This window comes from Sipha flava, unplaced genomic scaffold, assembly GCF_003268045.1.
Source record: "Sipha flava isolate LNK unplaced genomic scaffold, YSA_version1 220_pilon_pilon, whole genome shotgun sequence".
NCBI lineage: Eukaryota > Metazoa > Arthropoda > Insecta > Hemiptera > Aphididae > Sipha > Sipha flava.
The window spans coordinates 587,839-608,632 of NW_020272849.1; the positions used below are offsets into that span (position 1 = coordinate 587,839).

At 27.7% G+C, this 20,794-nt stretch overlaps 2 protein-coding genes across 2 annotated transcripts; both read right to left on the reverse strand.

Moving 5' to 3' along the window:
- Window positions 1–1,977: 1,977 nt before the first annotated feature.
- LOC112683129 (mediator of RNA polymerase II transcription subunit 24) lies at window positions 1,978–14,699 on the reverse strand. Its single transcript, XM_025554022.1, has 20 exons — window positions 14,549–14,699; window positions 14,300–14,438; window positions 6,247–6,372; window positions 6,080–6,181; window positions 5,778–6,006; window positions 5,608–5,704; window positions 5,347–5,527; window positions 4,944–5,275; window positions 4,735–4,861; window positions 4,433–4,669; window positions 4,193–4,365; window positions 3,962–4,139; window positions 3,800–3,900; window positions 3,659–3,742; window positions 3,443–3,593; window positions 3,241–3,377; window positions 2,835–2,970; window positions 2,523–2,774; window positions 2,307–2,452; window positions 1,978–2,201 (listed from the first exon to the last, which is right to left on the reverse strand). The coding sequence occupies exons 2-20, from the start codon at window positions 14,405–14,407 to the stop codon at window positions 2,192–2,194; spliced, it is 2,907 nt and encodes a 968-aa protein (XP_025409807.1). The 5' UTR covers window positions 14,408–14,438; window positions 14,549–14,699; the 3' UTR covers window positions 1,978–2,191.
- Window positions 12,159–13,124, reverse strand: LOC112683130 (TIP41-like protein). Its single transcript, XM_025554024.1, has 2 exons — window positions 13,032–13,124; window positions 12,159–12,964 (listed from the first exon to the last, which is right to left on the reverse strand). Exon 2 carries the CDS (start codon window positions 12,873–12,875, stop codon window positions 12,408–12,410), a length of 468 nt encoding a protein of 155 aa, XP_025409809.1. The 5' UTR covers window positions 12,876–12,964; window positions 13,032–13,124; the 3' UTR covers window positions 12,159–12,407.
- Window positions 14,700–20,794: the final 6,095 nt, after the last annotated feature.

Genomic DNA, 20,794 nt, shown 5'->3' on the forward strand with positions numbered 1-20,794 from the left:
AACGCAATTAGCATTTACTGTTTAGATGACAATGTGTCTATTCATATAAATTAACTACGCGTATTGTTATTTTTATTATTATTTATTATTGCATACATATGTATACTGTATACATATATATTTGTATGGTATATAAAATATTGTCTTTTAGTTTGCGTTATGACTGATTATATTATAATTTAAGAAGTGTGTTTATGTCAATACCTTTGTACATTATTAATATGCTTCCGTTAATTATTATTTATTATCATAATGTGGTTGATGCAATGTCAAATTTAGTTTTGTAGGTTGATAATGTTTACTATTAAAAATACCACAAACATACGTATTATATTTCTTAAGTAATTGTTATGTATTTCATTTGATGTGATTACAAAACAATTTGATAATTTCTCTATCCTCAAATAATTTTATGTGTACTGTACACAAAAAATAAAAATAAAATTTTTCAGGCTTATTATTTTTATTCCTTAGTTTTACAGTAATATCGTATTTTTTAACTGTGTTGAAATTTGACAAATAAACCTAGAAGTACCAAAAGAGTTACATATTAAAAATCCTTTTTAAACCAATTAAAAATTTCCATTCAAACGTAAATACTAATAATACTTAGTACTCTACTACCATTAATTTAATTTTAATATTTTTTCATCAAATCAACTGTAATTACTTGATTTCAAAAATTTTTCAAGTATTAAATGTACTCGAATGTAGCGAATATTGGAGTTTTGTTAAAATTTAATAAACAAATACTTTTAAATTTTTTAAAAAAGAGTGGTCATCATTATGTCAAACTAAAACTATTTTATTTACATTTTACAAAAAAAAAAAAAAATATATGGAATATTCAAATATTCATAGATAGAAATTAGTCAACATGTTTTGAAATATTATCCACCTATAGAAAACTAATATAATTCATTGAAAATTTTAAGTCTCAATAGTTTTTATTTTTTTAAGTTATAATGAAAACAATTATTCTATTTTACTGAACTGCTTTTAATTTTATGGTTTTTTTCTTTGTTTTATTTTTCATCAGTTTTTGACTATTTTAAAGGTACTGAGAGCATTTTAGTGAATAAATAATTTATAATTCATATGTACTTGCCCCACTGAATGCGTGTTGCTGAAAGAACAAAATAGTTTAATATTCAGCAATTAATCATCAAAACATCTTCTCCATTTGTTCTGTTCGCAAACAACAATCACTGTTTTTGACGGCAATCTATTTGAAATCCTAGACATCTGGACTTCAAAAATAGGTCCAAGTTCCAAAAGTATTGGGCAAACGAAGGAAAAGATCTCAACGTGAATGGTAATTTAATTTATTAATGTTTTATATTTTTCTATATAAATTCTATAATATACTCACTGAGGCAAAATTACTAATAGACTTAGTGGGTAACAATCGAAACACAAAATTGCTTTCATTGTACGTCTAACTCGAGGTGGATGAGAGTTCCTACAATGAAATATCTGATATTTTACTCAACCTCATTTATTATTAGGTTTCAGACTTAATATACATTTTTCATTTTTATTTATTGAAATTCACATAGTACAGTAATTATTATTGTATTATGTTTACTACTAATTATTTTTTTGTTGCTTAAAAATATTCGATTTCCAAGTTAAAATTCCAACTCGTACACGAATCTATTATGAATGACACTGTTAATTAATAATATTTATGGCACAATTTAATCAGTCTTAATTAAGATTTATATTTTCTTTGAAAATCAATAATTCGTTCATTTTCTCCTTCTACCAATAATAAGTCATCAAAGCAGTTAATGAATAATTTCATGGATAGATTTATTCAGTTCTGTTTCTCCAAACCATTCAATACCTTTCTTTTATATTATTTGTTGTTATAAAATAAATAAAGTAATAAAAAAAATTATTTTATTATTAAATCACTTGAACACATTGCATATAAATACAAATTAACTATATATTAAGTAAGTTATAATACAAAATCCCTCAGTATAATTATATCAAAAACAATCCCAAAAGTATTATATTATTAATAATGGTTTTTTAATTTGTTGTTGTAATATTGCGGAGTGATTTCAAATCGGTAGTACATCCGTGACCTATATCGATCTGTATCAGTATTAGACCAACATTTCATTTTGTGGCTCGATTATTCAGAATATCCGTATAATTGATCTTCACTAGTAATACTTGACTACAAATACCTGAAATCAACATTAATTAATTTTCAATGGAAAAAGTGTTTATTAAAGGCAAATTAAAAAAAAAAAAAAGTGTTTATCGCTCTAGTACTAATTCTGGGACATTACTCTGTGTTTTTTGCACAACGGGTTTTCTGCAATAGGCACAGATCACTAGTGGCAGCTTTACGACCAGACGGCCAATTTAAGTCATATAAGTTCAATATCAGGTCAACAGTAAAAAGTTCTGGAACGCAGCGTATAAGATTTGGTAACTAAAACACAGAATCAAAGTCACAATAGGTGTATTCATTACTCAGCTATAAGATATGTATAATTACTAACCAGTGATGGTGGCAAATGTTTAAGAATGATTTGCGAAGATCCACGTCCACACATGACAAGTTGCTCGAGTAATCTAAGTACGAAATGAGTTTCTCGACACAACTGTTCATGTCTAGAAGCGACTACAGCAATACGACGAAAAAGTGCGACTAATGCTCTTAATAATGTTCCATTTATACCAGTACCAGTGTTATCACAGTCACCATTATCCAGACGCATAATTTTATTAGGTGGCCATGAGTTATCAATGTCCTAAAATTAAATAATTAAATAATTCAATGGATTACTTAAGTGGGTGTATCAATGTCTCACAATATCCATGCTATTTGTAGTTTTGAGAACTTCGTTTTTAACCATACTATTTTGTTGAAATTCCACTGATGCATAAATGCAGTATGAACACAATTTAGCCAAAGCAGTCTGTTGCGGTTCAATCAGCTCCACATTTCTGCCAACAATTGAATTAATTTGACTAACTCATAGAAATAGACACAAAGAAATTAAAGTTATTGACTTGGTTTATTGTTAAAAACCATCTACTGTACATTAATTTAAATTTCTTTTTAAACCTTTAAGTAAAATGGGAATTTTAGAATATCACTGAATAATGAAAATTAGTTAATTCATTTTAAATATTGTTGGATCATATTAAATTAATAACAATCAACCAGTGTTGATTGATCATAGATAATAAAGATTCTATAATCTCATTACTTACATATCTGGATTAAACAAATACTGAGGCATTAATTCAAGTAATGCAAGTGTACAGAACTCAATATCAAAGTGAAATATGGCGAATAGTAAATCTACAGCTTTTTCGAGCTCATCGCGGTACTGCAACTTCATCATTTCCTGCAGAATGACATTATTGAATAGTGCTTGATAATTTATTTACAATTTTATTCATAAAATATTACTTTTATCAAATTGTTGACAAACCAATCTGATCCTGCTGTGAACAATGTAGTTTTCAATTTTTGAGCAGCTTTTATATTTAACCAACCTTCTTCCAAAATACTCTCCCAAATGGGTATGAGCTGTTCAAGGATGGAATCTTTTGATACGATACTAAAAAAATGGTAGTTTTAAAATATAAGAGCAACTAGAGAGGGAAGAACAAATTGTGAACATACCTGTGAGAAGGTTTTGATGGCATTGTTGGTGGGTGCAAGTCTTGCTGCATTTTCCGAATTATTCGACACATTAATGCTTGACGGCTGTAAAGTATGATTTGTTAATAACAGTCAAAATGCATTATATTTAAAAAAGTTCACCATTGAGAGAAGGTTTCTGTATTCTCTTCAGGTTCAGGAATAACATTTAATAACTGCTGTACCATGTTTAGTGGCTTAAGTAAAGCGTCTTGATGTAATACCTAATTTTATCAGATGATCTAATTTAATTTTAAACTTTTTTTAAATGTATCAAATTTATACCTGCATGTAAGAACAAAGCCATGCTGCTGCACAAATAGGCAAACAAAACATGGAAGAACCCATTGAATCTAAAATACGTTTCACGTCATTACTACTAAGAGTAGAGTTTTCCCAGGCAACTAATACATCGTGAGTGGCTCCAATTATAGATATACAAATTTGATCCCAACTCGAATCACTAAAAATATAAAATTTATATTAATGTGCTCACAAATGGGAAAAATTACAAACCAGTTTATTAATTCTTCTCCGTTATCAATAGCTGTTAATAGTGCTTCTACTTTATTTGGATCACATTCACCCATTATAGTTTCATGAGACTTAGGATTTCCTAGTTCAACCATACACTGTCGACACCATTTTTCGAAGAATGTATCATTACTACCACCATCGGTCAAAATTGCCTAAAGTTTGAAAATAATAAATTAAAAAATTATGATTATTTTATTAGGATTGGAATTTTGAAGTTACTTGATGTCCATATTTTTGAGTAATAAAACAGAGCATCAAGAATGTCATATCAAATAATACTGCATTTGTGCATATAGATTTGGGAGTATCTTGTAGATTGATTTGTTTGCTGAATTCGTTACATTTAATAACTTTAGAAACAAACATGCGAAGTTTGCCCTCCACTGATGCGGCTGCCAAAATCAATTCTAAACTTTTTCCAGTGAGTACTTGACTTAGTACACTTACTAAAGCCTCCTAAAAAATATATATATATACCACATTAACTCTGCTGTGAGATATATAATCCAATAATAATTTACTTGAATTTTAGAGTACTCAGAGTCAAATGTTCTAAGCATTCGTTGTAATGTAGGTTCTGTTCTCATAATAATTGTCAAGACATTGGATGGTGGTTTTGGACTGTTGAGTGTTGAAACAACACTTGCTCTAAAAGTTGAAAACATAATTATAGGTATATATAAGCATTTGATTAATCAATTTTATAAGTTAGAAAAGAATCAATCAGTACCTCCTGTTAATTATTGAACTACATTGATTCTCTGTCACAAAATCTAATTTCACTAATTCATTAAGCAAAAGCTCTATTGAACTGCAGGCTGTATGCGAATCAATAAAATCTAATAGTGGAAACATTTCTAACAGCATTTCAAATCCTTGAATCACTTCTTCGGAGGCTTTAAAACTTTTAGAATCCTCACAAAGATGTTTTATGATATGAGGAAGTTTGATGAATGTAAATGCACCCCACTGGGGTCCATGATCTTCTTTACTCAAAGAATCTCGCAGACACATGAGACAAGCACGAATTAATTCGCAGTACAACCGAGGATTGCTGTAACCCTTTTAAAAACATAAAATGTATTAATTAATAATGTATAATAAGAGATTTACTAAATAATAGAGCTACCAACTTTTATTTGACGAATCAATTTCAATTTATCTACCAGTACTTGCGTCTCTGCTGTAGGGTTCAACATGACTCTAATGGCTAATAACGGTTGTAACACATATGTGATTGGTTCATTATATGTTGTAACTGATTCCATTGCTGTAAGTTTTATTGAATTTTTGAAGTCAATATTACATAATTGTCTAAAAAAAAAGAGAAGAAAAATGTTTACAAATATATTGTAGAAAAAAAAATATATGTAAATATTATCAAAATTATTAACATTAAAACCGAGTGCACGTGTGGAATATTTGTGTCTATTGAATTTTGTACATCTTGGCTGATTTCTTGACACTTGTTGACAACAATCAAGTATAGATCTAAATTAAAATAGAACATATAAACAATTTTATAACTTTTAACCCATAATTAACTTATTGTATAACCACTTACTAGCATCATCGTGTTTTGCCAAATAAAGCATGGCAAATACAAAATCATTATTCAAAAGGTATTCTAAAATTTGGATGGATTTATTAGCAATACGATCTTCAAGTCGATTTGTGGTACCATTTTTAGGCACATGTCCACTACGAATACATGTCAACAGCCAATCTACCAATGATAATAGTGCTCCAGGAAGTACACTCTCTTCTGGTTTGCCTCGACATGTTATACCATGCTGATAGAAACATATTTTTTTTAGTGATTAATTTGATGTAAAATGTGAAAAAATGACAAAAAATTATACATACAAGTGTTGATTCTAGGAAATCCAGCAAGACAATGACACATGATCTCTTATGAAATTTATCATATTTGCTAATACGTTGAAGAATTGCTGCATAAGACACAAGCTTAAAACAAAGTACATAATATATTATCATCTTGAAATTGTATTAAAATTAATATTTTGACTTACTTGGCAGTTTAATGAGTGTCTTAAATAGGAAAGTACCAATTCATTGGGATAAGAACCGACCAAAGCCTGGGACAATATTATATCGGCCAAATTATAAACATCTCCACTTACTCCTCTTGGTAGAACCTAAAGTATAATAATGTATTACAATACATTTTTACTTACATTATAATTAGTATTAATATTTAATCAGAATTAATTTAACTAATTAAAGTATTTTAATATTTAATTTTTTCAAAATAGTTAATCAAAAAATTCTCATTTAACACTCCAATTTGGAAATAGAATATAAACATTTTTTAAAATTTATCCATTATATTGATCAGTAAGTGGTTTTCAGTGTTTTTAAAGAATACATTCCTAAAAGTACGATTTTTGGAATAGATTCTTTTTTAGAAGAATTAATGCAGAAATTCATTCCAAAATTTTAAAAAGAAATAGGAACATGAATTAGTTCCTTATTTTTGGAATATGAATATAAATATTGTGATAACTTTGTTCTCCTTAAAAATGTGTTTCTTCAACTTGTAATTTTAAATCAAAACAACATGTATAGCTGAAATTGGAATGTGTGTTATTTATTTTATAATATTATACATATTTATTATAATAAAATACTTATAATCATATTTAAATTTGCATTAATTTTTATGATTGCAATTAAAAAAAATGAATGTTGTGTTTTGAGTATAGTATAAGATATTTAAGAAGTATAAGAAATATTTTATATACATTTGTACTTCAAATTCAAATATTTAGGACGTATAATAAAATAATTTTATTAAGTTTTAATTTTTATGGTACACTTACGTTGGAACTAGATGCATTTTTAATGAATGAGTTCTTTTAAATATTAAATTAATAAGAAACTGAATGAATTCTTATTTATATTAAATTAATAAGGAATTGAAAGGATTCCTTTATAAAAGGAACATTAACAACATTGTTAGTTTCGAAGGAGATCTGGAAAACTTTTGTGCAATATATTTTAGGTTGATCTCAGTTAATTTAAATTAAATTAAATTTCAATTAAATTATATTTGTTCTTTATACATTTTCGTGACAACATTTCACATATGTATATGGAGCCAAGTGGTAGTTAATATTACAACCAATTCATTATAGTTAATATACCTATCCAAAACAGTCTTTACCAAAAAATCTTCAGTAAATGTGTTTTGTATATTTTCTAAGAAATATCCTCTTACAAATTAATAATTTCAATTTGAAGTAAAAATTTGGGAATTCTGAATAACTTTGTAGCTACATTAGAGAGATTTCTTAAAATATTGTGTTTTTCATTTTTGGCAATTTTCGAATCTTTTCTTAAAATCTTTAACAAAATCTGACACTGCAATCTATGTCAGAATTATTTTTATTATTCCAAGTACTGGTATTATAGGAAAATTAATAAAATTTTGATTTTCAATATATTGTTTAAATAATTCAAGCTTTTAGCAGAATGCTTATACACTTGATATCATATCACATATTTACATTTTATTACCAGGTTCCTTGGTATTAAAAACATTTAAATATTCAAGAATGTCTTTTAAAAAAACTATAGCACCATATTACACTTGTATGTTAAAAGCGTATGATAGTTCTCGTTCCATCTTCCAAATTTACTAAAAATGTGATTATTTCTGCTTTGGTATTCCAAAAATGTTTAATCACTAAACCTTTATTCGACCAATAAAGAGTTATGATGAAATAAATCAGAATATATTGAATCATATTTAGATAATAACTGTTTAACCCTTTCAGACCTGAGATTTTTATACAAAAAAAAAAAAAATTTTTTTTCATCAATTGTATACTTAAATAGGTAAAAAAATAATGTTCGCCAATTTTTGGTAGTTTTAATTATTTTTACCAAGAAAACCAGTAGGGTTACAAATACTACCTAATACCTAACCATCGGATTGAATGGAAAAAAATATACAAATTTTGTAGGTACATTATTTTTATTTTATAATTTATTTATTGAAAAATCGATTATTCCTTTTCAATAACTGCAACTTTACATGCTTAGTTCTAATAAAATAAATAAAAACTTTTTAAATTATTAACAGTATACAACCTATTTATAAACTTTAATATAAAAACAATAAAATAAATATATAACTTTTATAAATTAAATAAAATCCTCTTCTTGAGTTATTTGAATGTATGTACTACTTCATAATATGAAAATCAGCAAAACAATTTCTTCCTGAAGCCAAACACAAATGTACTTTATTTTACTTTATTGTACTACTTATTTTGGAAGCTTGCATTTTAAAGGATTTTTCAAGTTATTAACAGGCAAATGATCTATTGTGTTGTATCTTACTGCATCGGGATGAATAAGACTATCAGTTTTTATTTTTTTATTTGCTTGTGATGATATTTATGTGCATACATTTTCAAAATTAGATAAACATCTTGTATTCCTATCTGTAGAAATATTACTAGGTCTGCCTTTTCTTTTTGGAGTTGTTATTTTACAACAATTTATTATTACATTAGGTAACTGCAACCGAAAATGTAACAAATCTAAGATTTTATTTTTTTGGATGTTTAAAAATTTTGCATCTTTTATATATTGAGTCCAAAAATTAGCCATTATCAAATCAAAAGCGTGTATTATGAGCCATAATGTCCATAAATGTTCCATGTGTACTTATAAATTGATTGATTTTGTCAACGTCACCCATTGATTTATTAAATAATGTTATAATCTCCGGTTTTTCTATTTGAACACATGATTTTTTTTTTGTCTTAGCGTTTTTTAATTTCAACTTGACCAGATGTAATAAAATTAGATGCCATATTAACTGGTTTATTATCGTACCATTTCAATATGTTCTGTTCAAAGAAAAGGTATTGTTTTTTTTTAGATTTTATTTCATATGATGTTCCACGTCCAATTGTTGACATTATTTTATCTACCAAAAAAGGTGGATTAGCAAAACGATTTGTTCTTATAGTTCCAACCGCATATGAAGAAAAAAAACTATCGAAATGTAAGAAGAATTTTTTTTTATTCCTTGTGTTAATAATTACAATACAATCGGTACACCTACACCAAATTGTTTTTGTAAATCAGAATTAATTTCAATAGATGCACCTAGATACAATATAAAATCATAAACTGTACCACTTTGTCCAGCAAGTAGACATATTTTTATCTTAAGGACAAGGCTTACAATTCATATATTGTTTAATAGAAAGGGTACCCTTGAACGGCACCATTTGCTCATCGACACTTAAGTTTTGTTCCTTTACTAAACTATTACACTTCTTTTTTATTAAATCATACAAAGGCCGAACTTTTATAAATTTTATCTCAGTTGAAAAAAACGATCCCGAGTCATAGTATTTTCTACGATATTAATTTTAAATACCTCTTCCCAGTACATTTTAATGATCTCATTATAATATGTATTACAATAAATGATTTTATTTTCATGCCGTTTGTAGGCTAAAATTTTACTCCATTTAGACCGTGTATAACGTGGTGTTAAAAGCTATGTTATCAAAAAAATCGTCATGAAAATACTGATTGAAACAATCTATTGGTGAGAGCATAGATGTAGGGTAAACTTCATTTTCTAATTCTAATTATAACATGAAAATTTGGGAAGGTTCATTTAGCCATTTTATACTTTATTAGTAACTGTATAATTATTTTCTAGTGTATTTTCATTCAAAGTATTATTATTATTATCAGGGACATTTGGAAAGTCACAGACAACATCCTCGTTTCAAATTCATTTAATAAATCCTGAAATTCATCATCGGGAAAAAATTCGTCCTCATCATCTATACTACCAAAATCAGAATTATAACCGTCCGATAATAATTCTAAAGGCGGGTCCAGACGGAGCAGCTTTTGTCGTGCGGCATAGCCGCGCGGCCTCCGTCAGCTCCGTGCCGCGCAGCAAATACTTGTCCAGAAGGTGCGGCATTTATTTCCCGATTTGTTTTAAAGCTATAATAATAATAATAATAGTATATTATTCGTACTATAGAGTTGTGTGATTTTTAATGGGCAACGAAATGCACGAGATCAGCAAGTAATCTATATTTTTGAATCTTAAAAAACATGAAATTAAAGATTTTTGAAAAATTATTATTGATCTTTGTATTTTTAAAAACAAAATCTTCAGTATTGACATTTTGATAGAATAAAAATTGTGTCTTCTGGAGATTACTACAAAAATCAGTTTTACTTCAGTGAAAAAAGTTTGTTCTGTTACTATTACTTAAAAAATAATTTAAATACCTACTTAAAAAATAAGTACTGATGCCGTGTGGCTTTGCCGAAAATACGTCCTCACACGCGCGGCATAGGCGAGCGGCATAAGCCGCATGGCTTTCCTTTGATGTAGACCGCCTACTAGGCCGATCGGAAATTATGCCGCGCGGCATCAAAAAAAGCCGCTGAAAATGTATTCATGTATTCACACTCAAACCGCGCGGCCGTGCCGTGCGGCAAAAGCTGCTCCGTCTGGACGCGTCTTAAAATATCACATTCTAGTAATTTACGAGACATTTTTTTTTTTTTTTTAATGTTAACTATTCATAAAATAAAATATAAAAAATAACACTAATAAGTATACGTACGGTATCGCGGAGTATAGAAACGCGTTACGATAACAGCGCAATCCGTTTCAAAAATGAAAATAAATACCGGTAAAAACAAACGCAACATGTCACAAATGTGACCCAATATTCAAACAATCATATCATTCGATATAATGGAAACATAAGAATAAAAACGATATTATTAGATTACATAGGTTTTATTCTTCTAAGAATTAATTTTACAACTCGCTGTTCTCGTTATATTCATATTAATAAATCAAAAGTGAAAAGAAAACATGAACAATTATTTCTATACTATTTTTTCTTGTAAATATATGGAAATACACTAAAAAAAAAGTCAATAAGAGGATAATAATTAGATAACTGAATTCTACGGAATTTTATACATCGATACTTATACAGAACGTTTGTTGTATACTACTCAATTATTTTTAATTGAAGAATGAAACATTGGGTCACAAAAGTGACCCTAGGGTCTGAAGGTTAAAATTCTTGTGTTGAAGATAAGAACTGGCCTTATCAAATGAATTAACTTGATCAAGCTGCTTATTACATCCCTAAGTGTTATACTAAATTTACCTTACGGGGATGCCTGATAAATTATGCATTGATAAGAAAGTTAGAAGTTTAGCTTTCTTTCATAGTCAATTTTATGTTTTTCATAAAATATAAAACATGTATAAATTGAATAATTTATTTTAACATGATGATTTAGTACGAGGTAAATAAAGTAGTAAAATTAGTAGTAAATAAAGGTAAATAAAATTAAGTGTTTTAAGCATTGTTGTTATGTTATTATAAATTATAATATAGATTGTAGGTCTATCATTATAAACAGCGAAGAACAATGAATGTCAAATACACTTTAATCACCAAATACATAAATTATCTATTACTTGCAGATTGCTTAACAAATTAATCTTTATCTATACAGACATATAATGAAAAAAACTTTAAGTAAAATATATAAGGCATAATATACATTTATTTCTCCATCTATTGTAACCCTTTCATTGATGTGTAATGATTTAAATATTTTTTTTGACAAACCTAAAAATTAAATTTGAGAAAACCTATTTTAAATCTTCTCATACATTCAATTATTTACTTTATGGATAGTAAATATTTTTCTATAAGTGTCATGAATTTTGATAATTCATCAAAACATTTACCCCACTGAAGGCACAATTGTAAAAATTATTAAATTTGAGAGCGAAATAATATTTTTCAGTAACATTTTGAATTTAAACCAATTAATAATTTTATTTTATACATAAACAGCCAAATTTTAAAAACTACAGATTAAAAACTCAAGTAAATTAAAAAGAAATATTACTTTATTTTATGTCAACACATTTTATGGATATTTTATTTAACTAATATTGCTTATACAAAATAGTTTTGGACAATAAGATGCATAATAGTTTAATAAGATATGCACATATATATATTTATTTATTGTAATGAGAATTTGATAAGTTGATTTAATATGTATTTAAAGCTAAAGTAATTATAAACATGTGTACCTATTCAAACAAATCTAAAAAGGTACATATAAAAATGCAGAATTATGATGTTTTATGAAATTTAATTTTTTCATGGCACTCGTAGACAATAGGTAAGGTGTTGGCAAAGCTTCCGGGATCAGTTAAAGTTCCAGATTTTCCAACAGGTATTTTTGTTGTATAACACTCTCTACGGCATACTTCTTTGAGCATATAATCCCATTCTATTGCTTTATATAAACGTGTGTCATGTAAACGCATCATGACACCATCTACACGTAAAAAGTATCGTAACAAAGCAAAAAAACCACTAGGCATGCAGCGGATTTTCACTGAACATACAGCCACACCATTGTCATGTAATTCATCTTCAAACAAAGTCAAGTCAGAATAGAAAAGTATTTCTTCCTGCTCTTTGAGCTTTTCCATATCAATACGTTCATCAGTGGCTTCAGTGACCGAATTCCCAAATAATGTGCCTTCATAATATGTTGAATATGTCCAATCAAACTGATTAACATTTGTATCCATTAGCCCAGAGTCAACTCTAGATTCCTTCCATTCATTAGAACATGCAATTTTCACCGGTGCTCTACATGGATCAACATCTCTAAGAGCATCTAAAGCGCAAAAACGTATTCCTGAATGGCCATCATACTTAATTTCTAAGCTGTTATTAGGAAATACCATTTCAGGCAAATGATGGAGTTTTAATTCCGTAGAAAATAGACAAAAGTCACAGCATGATGATGATGGTACACTACTGCGTGAAGAACATCCAGATCCGAGTATATGGCTTTTTGATGAAATAATTGTCCATTTATTGGTTTCAAACTGTTCACACTTGGTAGTCATTTTGAGAAGATATTATAACACCTGATCAACAAAATGATTTCAAGACTGTCACTTCACTGTACATAATTCATAATAAACTAACAAATAAATTAATACTTTAATAAGTAGTAAATGTTTTCCCTTTTTCATGTTTAAAGATGTCTCAGTGAGTCTTTTTATTTCAAGTTTTTCATAAAATTTAAATTGGCATATTTAGGTGAACAATACAACTACCATATAATAGTAGTGTAGAAAATGTAAATAGTATTATTTAAATCATGCTTTATGTATAGTTACTTGAGATTATAAGCACAACAGTGGAACTAAAATTATACTAGATAAGAATGGCAAATAGTAATTTATCAATGAAATAAAAATAGTAAATAAATATTAAGTATATAGGTGTTTATATAATAAATACATGATGAATAAAATAGAGATTTAGCCATTATACAAAATGCCTAGGTAATGAATAAAATGTCCAATATAAGAAGACAATAAATTATGATTACATAAGAACCTTGGACGTCCTGAACTACAAGGTTTAAGTAATAGATTTTAATTTATTTATAAATATTCAGAACTGGAGCAATATCATAATGCAAAAAATATTATCAAATTTAAATTTATTATTATGGAATAAAACATAACGAAAATTAAAATTTAAAGTACCTAATACTAAACATTATATACTTATTTATTCTATTTATTCTACATGAATTAACATAATTTAATGGCTAATTCAAATTAATTAATTAATTAATCTCAGCTAAGAACTTAATTAATTTTAAGTGTATATAGTTTCATGATTTTTATAAGTTTGTTATAGACAAGATCAGGAGTTGTAAAAGTATATTTATAAACTGATGTAAAACTCAATAACAACTTATGGTTTAACATAATCTCACTGTTATTGGAATACATGTAACAATAGATTTTTGATAAAGGTATTTTGATTAAGGTAATTAGACAATCCCGTTGATGATAGACATCCCCTAACGATAGAATTTTCAGTGTAGGTGAAAGCAAAATCCTATAATATAGGCACGAGTCCTTGTAGCGATAACGACTGAGTTTTTATTTGGTATATTAGTGAAGACATTTAGGAGGTAAGCACTTACCGATTTTATGGATATGCCCCACTGGATTTCTGTCCAACGTTCTCCCCACGCTTTTAGCACCAACGATTTCAAACTGCTCGTTTTACTGGTCACTTTGCTCGGCTCCATTTAGGACAAACTTTCCGCGACCATTTCGAATCTGAACGAATAGGTATGGAAACAAAAAAAAAAAAATCCCACTAAATTTCGTTAGACTGTACGCACACACAATTTGCAATAATGGACAGAACGTCACGCGAGTGTACTCACTGAATAACCACGAGGAAAGACTAATGAATAGGAATACTTCAGCGTCAGTCCGCGGAAAAGAGTTAATCCAGGTCAAGAGTAAATTAAAAAACGACGGTGATACTTGAAAATATTACAGCGCCACCGACGATTGTTTCGTACAAACCGGGACGTAAACAATCAACAATCTAACTGATAACTCCGTTAGGTTACCGTTTAAACCGTGGTAACAAAAACTCTATGTAACTATGGTTATGGTGTTCATTTGGTTTTCTTTTAAAAAACCATTGAAAACTATACCGTAAAGATACTTAAAATCATAGTACTTAATAGGCTCGAAAGTAAAGAAAATATAACATAAAATTTATAAAACTAAAAATAAACATAGCAATTTACTTTTTTATTATAAAACACCACAATAATATAAATATTTCTAGTCAAATATAAGTACTTTATCATTTAATATCAAATATATTCTTTAAAAATAATAATAGATTGTTAAATTTTACAGCCTTTAATTTTTAATACAACCAAAGTATAAGAATGAGCCATCAACAAATTTCGGAGTACTCGTAGCAGATACCAGTGACGGGAAGTGAATATATATATATATATATATATACCGAATATATAATTGTATAATAAGTAGTTATATAAATTTTATTCGTATATACATTGTATTACGAAATATGTAGTATTTGTTTTCCGTAAGTAAAATTAGTTCCTTCTAGGCTATAATGAAACAAGTCCGACTGCCGACTGGTGTTTTCGTGGGGGGGTGAGACCCTCCCCATAAGACCCCCCTTTGGGACGGTCCTGCGTCCAGCGTCTGTCCCTATGTATGCTTAGATTTTTAAAACTACGCAACGGATTTTGATGTGGGTTTTTTTAATTGATAGAGTGATTTAAGAGGAATGTTTTTAATAAAAAAAAAAAAGAAGACGGAATACTGTATTATTGTACTATGTGTGTGATGTGTTACCATGATAATAAAATTAGATTATTACTATTATTTATTGAACTGACTAAATAGTACTTACTTTGTACAAAAATTATTAAGTCACGTCTAGAAGATGTCGTCGTTCGAACATAGGTTGTAGTATAGCGAATGCCAAAATATTACGTTTAGCAAGAGATGAAGAATCGTCTGTATAGCGTGAAACTCGCTTCAGCCAGGATAGAGATAGACATCGAATACAAAGAGCTAGAGAATCGTCTACACAGACACATAGTAACACCGAACCAAATGGATAACCGAACGGCCATAGATCCGAGAGAGTAACTAATTCATGGGTAAAAAAGAAAATTCTGCCATGAATTATGATCCTTCGATTCTTTACAATGACGATTGTATAGTATCAATAGGTATCATATCAGTAGTGTGTGAACATTGCTTGACATTAAAATTCAAGGACGAATCGAAAGGCATGTGTTGCTTATAAGGAAAAGTAAAATTAGAAGAACTTCTTCTTTCATCTGAACCACTTCACTCTCACCTTATGGGTAATCATCCGAAATCCAAAAAATTCATGCACAATATACGCCGTTATAATAACATATTTTGAATGTATTTTAAACCTCTTTCAAGAATAAGCAAGCCGTTGAGCATGGTTTTATGTCTACATTTAAAGTGCAAGGGCAACTGTATCACTTAGCTGGGAGCTTGCTATCACATCGACCCGATGATCACAAATTTCTACAAATTTATTTTATTGCAGATCCAAATAACACCCATGTAGAGCCGGGGTGGGTCACTAATATATTTATATATATATAAAAGTGAAAAACAAATTGAACTATTTTTTTTATAAACAAAATAAAATGTTATCTTTATCGGGATTATGTTAAAGAGAGAAAGAGAACCCATTCTACGCCACCGTTCTCTTTGTTTAGCCGAGTCATGTGATGGGTGGTTTTTCAACGGTGGACGAGGTTCGGGGTACGACAGCGATTCTAAATAAGTTTCAACACTGAATATATTTGCCTTCGGTTGTATACCGTAATGCTAATTTAAATGATAAGTAAATAGTTCGTGCAAGTCGATGAGAATATGATGAACATTTAAAATTTCAGACGGTGAGAGTACATTATCTTATAATAGGTATAATACGAAACCGACTCCGCAGTAGAACGCATTACCTCAGGGGATTTCGTCGCTGTTTACGGATCTCAAAAATCTTCACACTATACGTTGAAATTGATAATTATTGTTAACGTATAATGTGCCGTTAAGGATTACCAAGCTGATGACGAGAAAATTAATTATTATAATTACAACAGTCCTAACCAACTTTGAATCTCTCCTAACCACACCCAACTCAACTTAACACAAGCTTATTTGTACGTGCACAAATTATGAAAAACGCAAAATGTACAAGCTGTACATCTCAGTAGGTATTTATCGATATTAGCGGTATTTCTATTCTCAAATGTGATTACTGGTGTTGACGTAAACTACCCAAAAACTGGACGGTATTATGTTAACTCTCCAAAATCAACTTCAGAAGTTATACACTAAGAAGTTATGTGTTAACTATACCGGGTCACTTTAGGAGCAACAAAGAGGCACGAGTAAACTTTCCTCGAATAAAATACAACCTAGGCCAACATAAATTGTCTAACATTTACAAGTAATACTGTACAACAGTATATTTATTTATTTCATTGCTCGCTGAGTTTTGTACTAATTAATGATTACAATAATTATAATAATGATTATATTTCATTATAATTATTGTTATTATTAAAAATAAAAATGATAAACATGTAGTCATGGGCGTAGATAAGTACATGTAAAGAAAAAAAAATTCACTATTCAAATATTTAAGTGTATTTTAAGATTTAAAGGTAAATAAAATATACATTTAATATTTAATTTATATATTCATATATATATATATATATATATATATATATATATTACTATCAAAGATTGTTATACATCTTATTTGGTAAAAATGAATAAATTTAATAAACGTAAACAAAATTAGATTAATAATATTGAATATAGATTATCTAAATTGTAGTATTGGTCAACAATATCGATATCGTGAGTATGTTTCTTATAATTTTATAATCGATGTATAAAAATAATTATCAAAAAATTGTGGTATCGGGGTGATTAATCGGAGCTCGGGATTAAATGGACGATTAAACACTAAACTATATAAACAGTATAAAATAAAATTATATCTATAACAGCGATTCCCAAAGTGTGTTTCGTGGAACCTTAGGGTTCCGCGGGACAATCTTAAAGGTTATAGCTTTTATTTTTTATTTAGATACTTATTTTATGATGTTGTAATTCATTAATGAAAACGATAATTTTTCAATTACTCGTAAATAAGAATAATTATATTAATCAATGGAATTTAACCGAAAATCAGTGATTTCGAGTTAAACCAAATCAATAATTTTCAATTGAAAATTAAGTAATTTTTATTTATTTCAGTTTTATTATTTTTTTAATTTTTAAATAAATTTACATATCTTTGATACATCAAAATTCAAATTTATTTCGAATCCCTTCTGTATTCTTATACTTTTGATTGAAAAAAAAACATTTTCAAAAAAGTATCAATTATTCGTTTATTTTAGAAAGTATATACAATTTAAATATATGTAAATGTATATAATAAAGTGTAAAATATATTCAAAATTATTCGTAATTAGAGTCTTTGGGATTTATGATTGTATGAAAATGTTAATATGTCAAAATCATATTTACTTGAATTATGATACAATTACATTAATGACATTTTCACTGTCCTTAGACTTTATTATAAAAAGGTTTAAGATTCATTGAAGAAGGTGGGAAATTTCAACGAGGAAAATATATGAGAACTTATCACCCGGATGAATCGATATTGAATTATGAAATATAATAAACTTTTCACTAGGTATATTCAGTTATTTTATAATAAAAAAATTCTGATATTATTAGATTTTGTATTGTAAATAGTTTATTCGAGATACCAATATAATGTTAAATAATAATATAATATACGATTTTTAATAAACGTGAAAGTATTATGTCCAAATATTATTTGATTACAACAATAGAAGTATACTAAAAATATTCTGGTTAATTTGAAATCTAGTTCCCATTCAGTAACTTAAAATTTTCGGTACTGAATTATGGAAGCCTGGGCATTAACGAATTAATAAGTTAAAAGTTAAGTTAATTTAACTTATTAACTTAACTTATTTCATGACTGGAAAATTAACTTAACTTATTTTCTTACAGATTAACTTAAAATTAACGCATATTTTTTAATTTATTCAAATTAAGTTAATTTTGATTTTCAAGACCATTTTTATTAATATTTAATATTATCATATGTGATTTTTGTAAAAAATTGAAAGAAAAAATAAAATTATTTCAATCAGCTTATATACAGCTTCAAGTTGATCAATGATTTATAAATCAACCTGATTCAAATATATAATCCAACTTAAATATATGTTGTTGCCTTAATCACAGTACACCATGTATACCTATAACTACAAAAATGTGTGTATGCCCAGTCGTTAATAGTTTGTAGAGTACTAGTATAATCTATAGATAATACGTGATAATTAGGGTCGGTTTTACCATTAAAGAGTTAAAGTTGAGATTAATTAACTCTGAGTTTGTCAATAACCCCAAGTTATCATTATTTCAGTTTCACCACCAGTTTATAAGTGGAAGTTAGTAAATCTCAGGTTAGCTAATTAATTGCTGGTATTAACCAGGATTCCCTCTCATTTTCCACTGATAGCATTGATAACACCGCTCATTGAATTGATAACGCTGAAAACGTTAACCCTTTCAGACCCAAATTAATTTCTTATAGAGATTAAAAAAATTTTATTGCTTATTTATTTTACTATGGACTATAATGAGAGTAAAATGTTTTAAAAAAAATTTATTTTTAGATTTTGACGAATTTAGGAGTATGTCCTCTATAGGGGACATTGGGTCTGAATGGTTACAAAAAAATTCAAATTAAAATTATCATATTAAATTTTAAAATGTTTCAATAAGTATAATAGCAATATAATGTAATGAAAAATTATTATTTTTATTATTTAAATTATTATTCGCGGTCTTCGTTGCATCGCAAGAATGATGTCGTCGTTATCGCTCTCACTCTCGTCATCAAATAATATTCTACAATACATTATAATAGTATCTTCACAGGCAGAAAAATTGTATGCAAAAACGAAATATTCAAATACGACACTCAATAATCATTCTTGAAAACAAAAAATATATTAACAGTGATAACACGTTTTAATATTGTTGTTTGAACTAAGAGTTATTTCTTAACACTCAAAAATATTAGGAGTTAAAATCTGGGAGTTAAGATTTTCGATAACTTGATGTTACCCCTTAACTCTAAGTCGTGAAATTATTTTTTTGAGTTAACCTTGAGTTATTGGTAACTTGCACTTTAACTCTTGTTGGTGAAACCGGCCCTAAGGGGTTAGAGTTCAGATATTGTAAACATTTGCTTTTTTTTTTCTATTGGTCTAAGACAAAGTTATGTTAGTTATAAACAGGATTTATACTTCTTTGAATACAATGGGTAAAACATGATTGCGTATGTTCGTTATCGGCGATACCTTTTTAATCTATACGATTCCGTATGATTTTACCTGATTTTTAACTACACGATTGCATACGAAGTGTTAAACGTTGATGTCAATTTTCATACCAGTATTGATGTATACCAAATACCTATACGAGAAACATAAAAAAGTTAGTAAATACTTTGTTTTATTGCTTTTATTACCTATGTTTATTGTTAATGATATTAAATATATCAGATATAATAAAATGTTGTTATTTTCGTTATATTATACGGTATTTTCCGAGTTTCAGTAAAATTAGTAGGTTATAGATGTCGAGGAATCCAAATTTAAGCATTTTCAAATAATTTATTAACAATAATTTCATTAAAATGAAAACTGCCGATTTTATTTATTTATTAATAACTTTTATTTTATTTAGTTATCTTCATTTTATTTATTATTTTATTATTAATTTTTTTTTTATGAACTATTATAGAACTGTATATTTGTATTCTATATATTATTAGATATAATAAGGTAAAATTAGTAAATTTGATAATGTTGCATACGCAATCGTGTTTATTTATTTATCTTATCTACTTTTTTGTTACCCATCTACAAACGTACGCAACTGTGTTGCCAAAATGAACAAACGTACCAAACCGTGTTCTACTCGAATAAAATAATCAAAATTTAACTTTTTTTTTTTAT

Excerpts from the sequence above, each read along its gene's own strand:
- LOC112683130 (XM_025554024.1), bottom strand. The coding sequence starts at position 12,875 with ATGGATACAAATGTTAATCAGTTTGATTGGACATATTCAACATATTAT.
- LOC112683129 (XM_025554022.1), bottom strand. The coding sequence starts at position 14,407 with ATGGAGCCGAGCAAAGTGACCAGTAAAACGAGCAGTTTGAAATCGTTG. Across the intron at positions 4,670-4,734 it reads CTGAGTACTCTAAAATTCAA|GAGGCTTTAGTAAGTGTACT; the intron begins GTAAATTATTAT and ends TATATTTTTTAG. Across the intron at positions 3,901-3,961 it reads GGCTTTGTTCTTACATGCAG|GTATTACATCAAGACGCTTT; the intron begins GTATAAATTTGA and ends TGATAAAATTAG.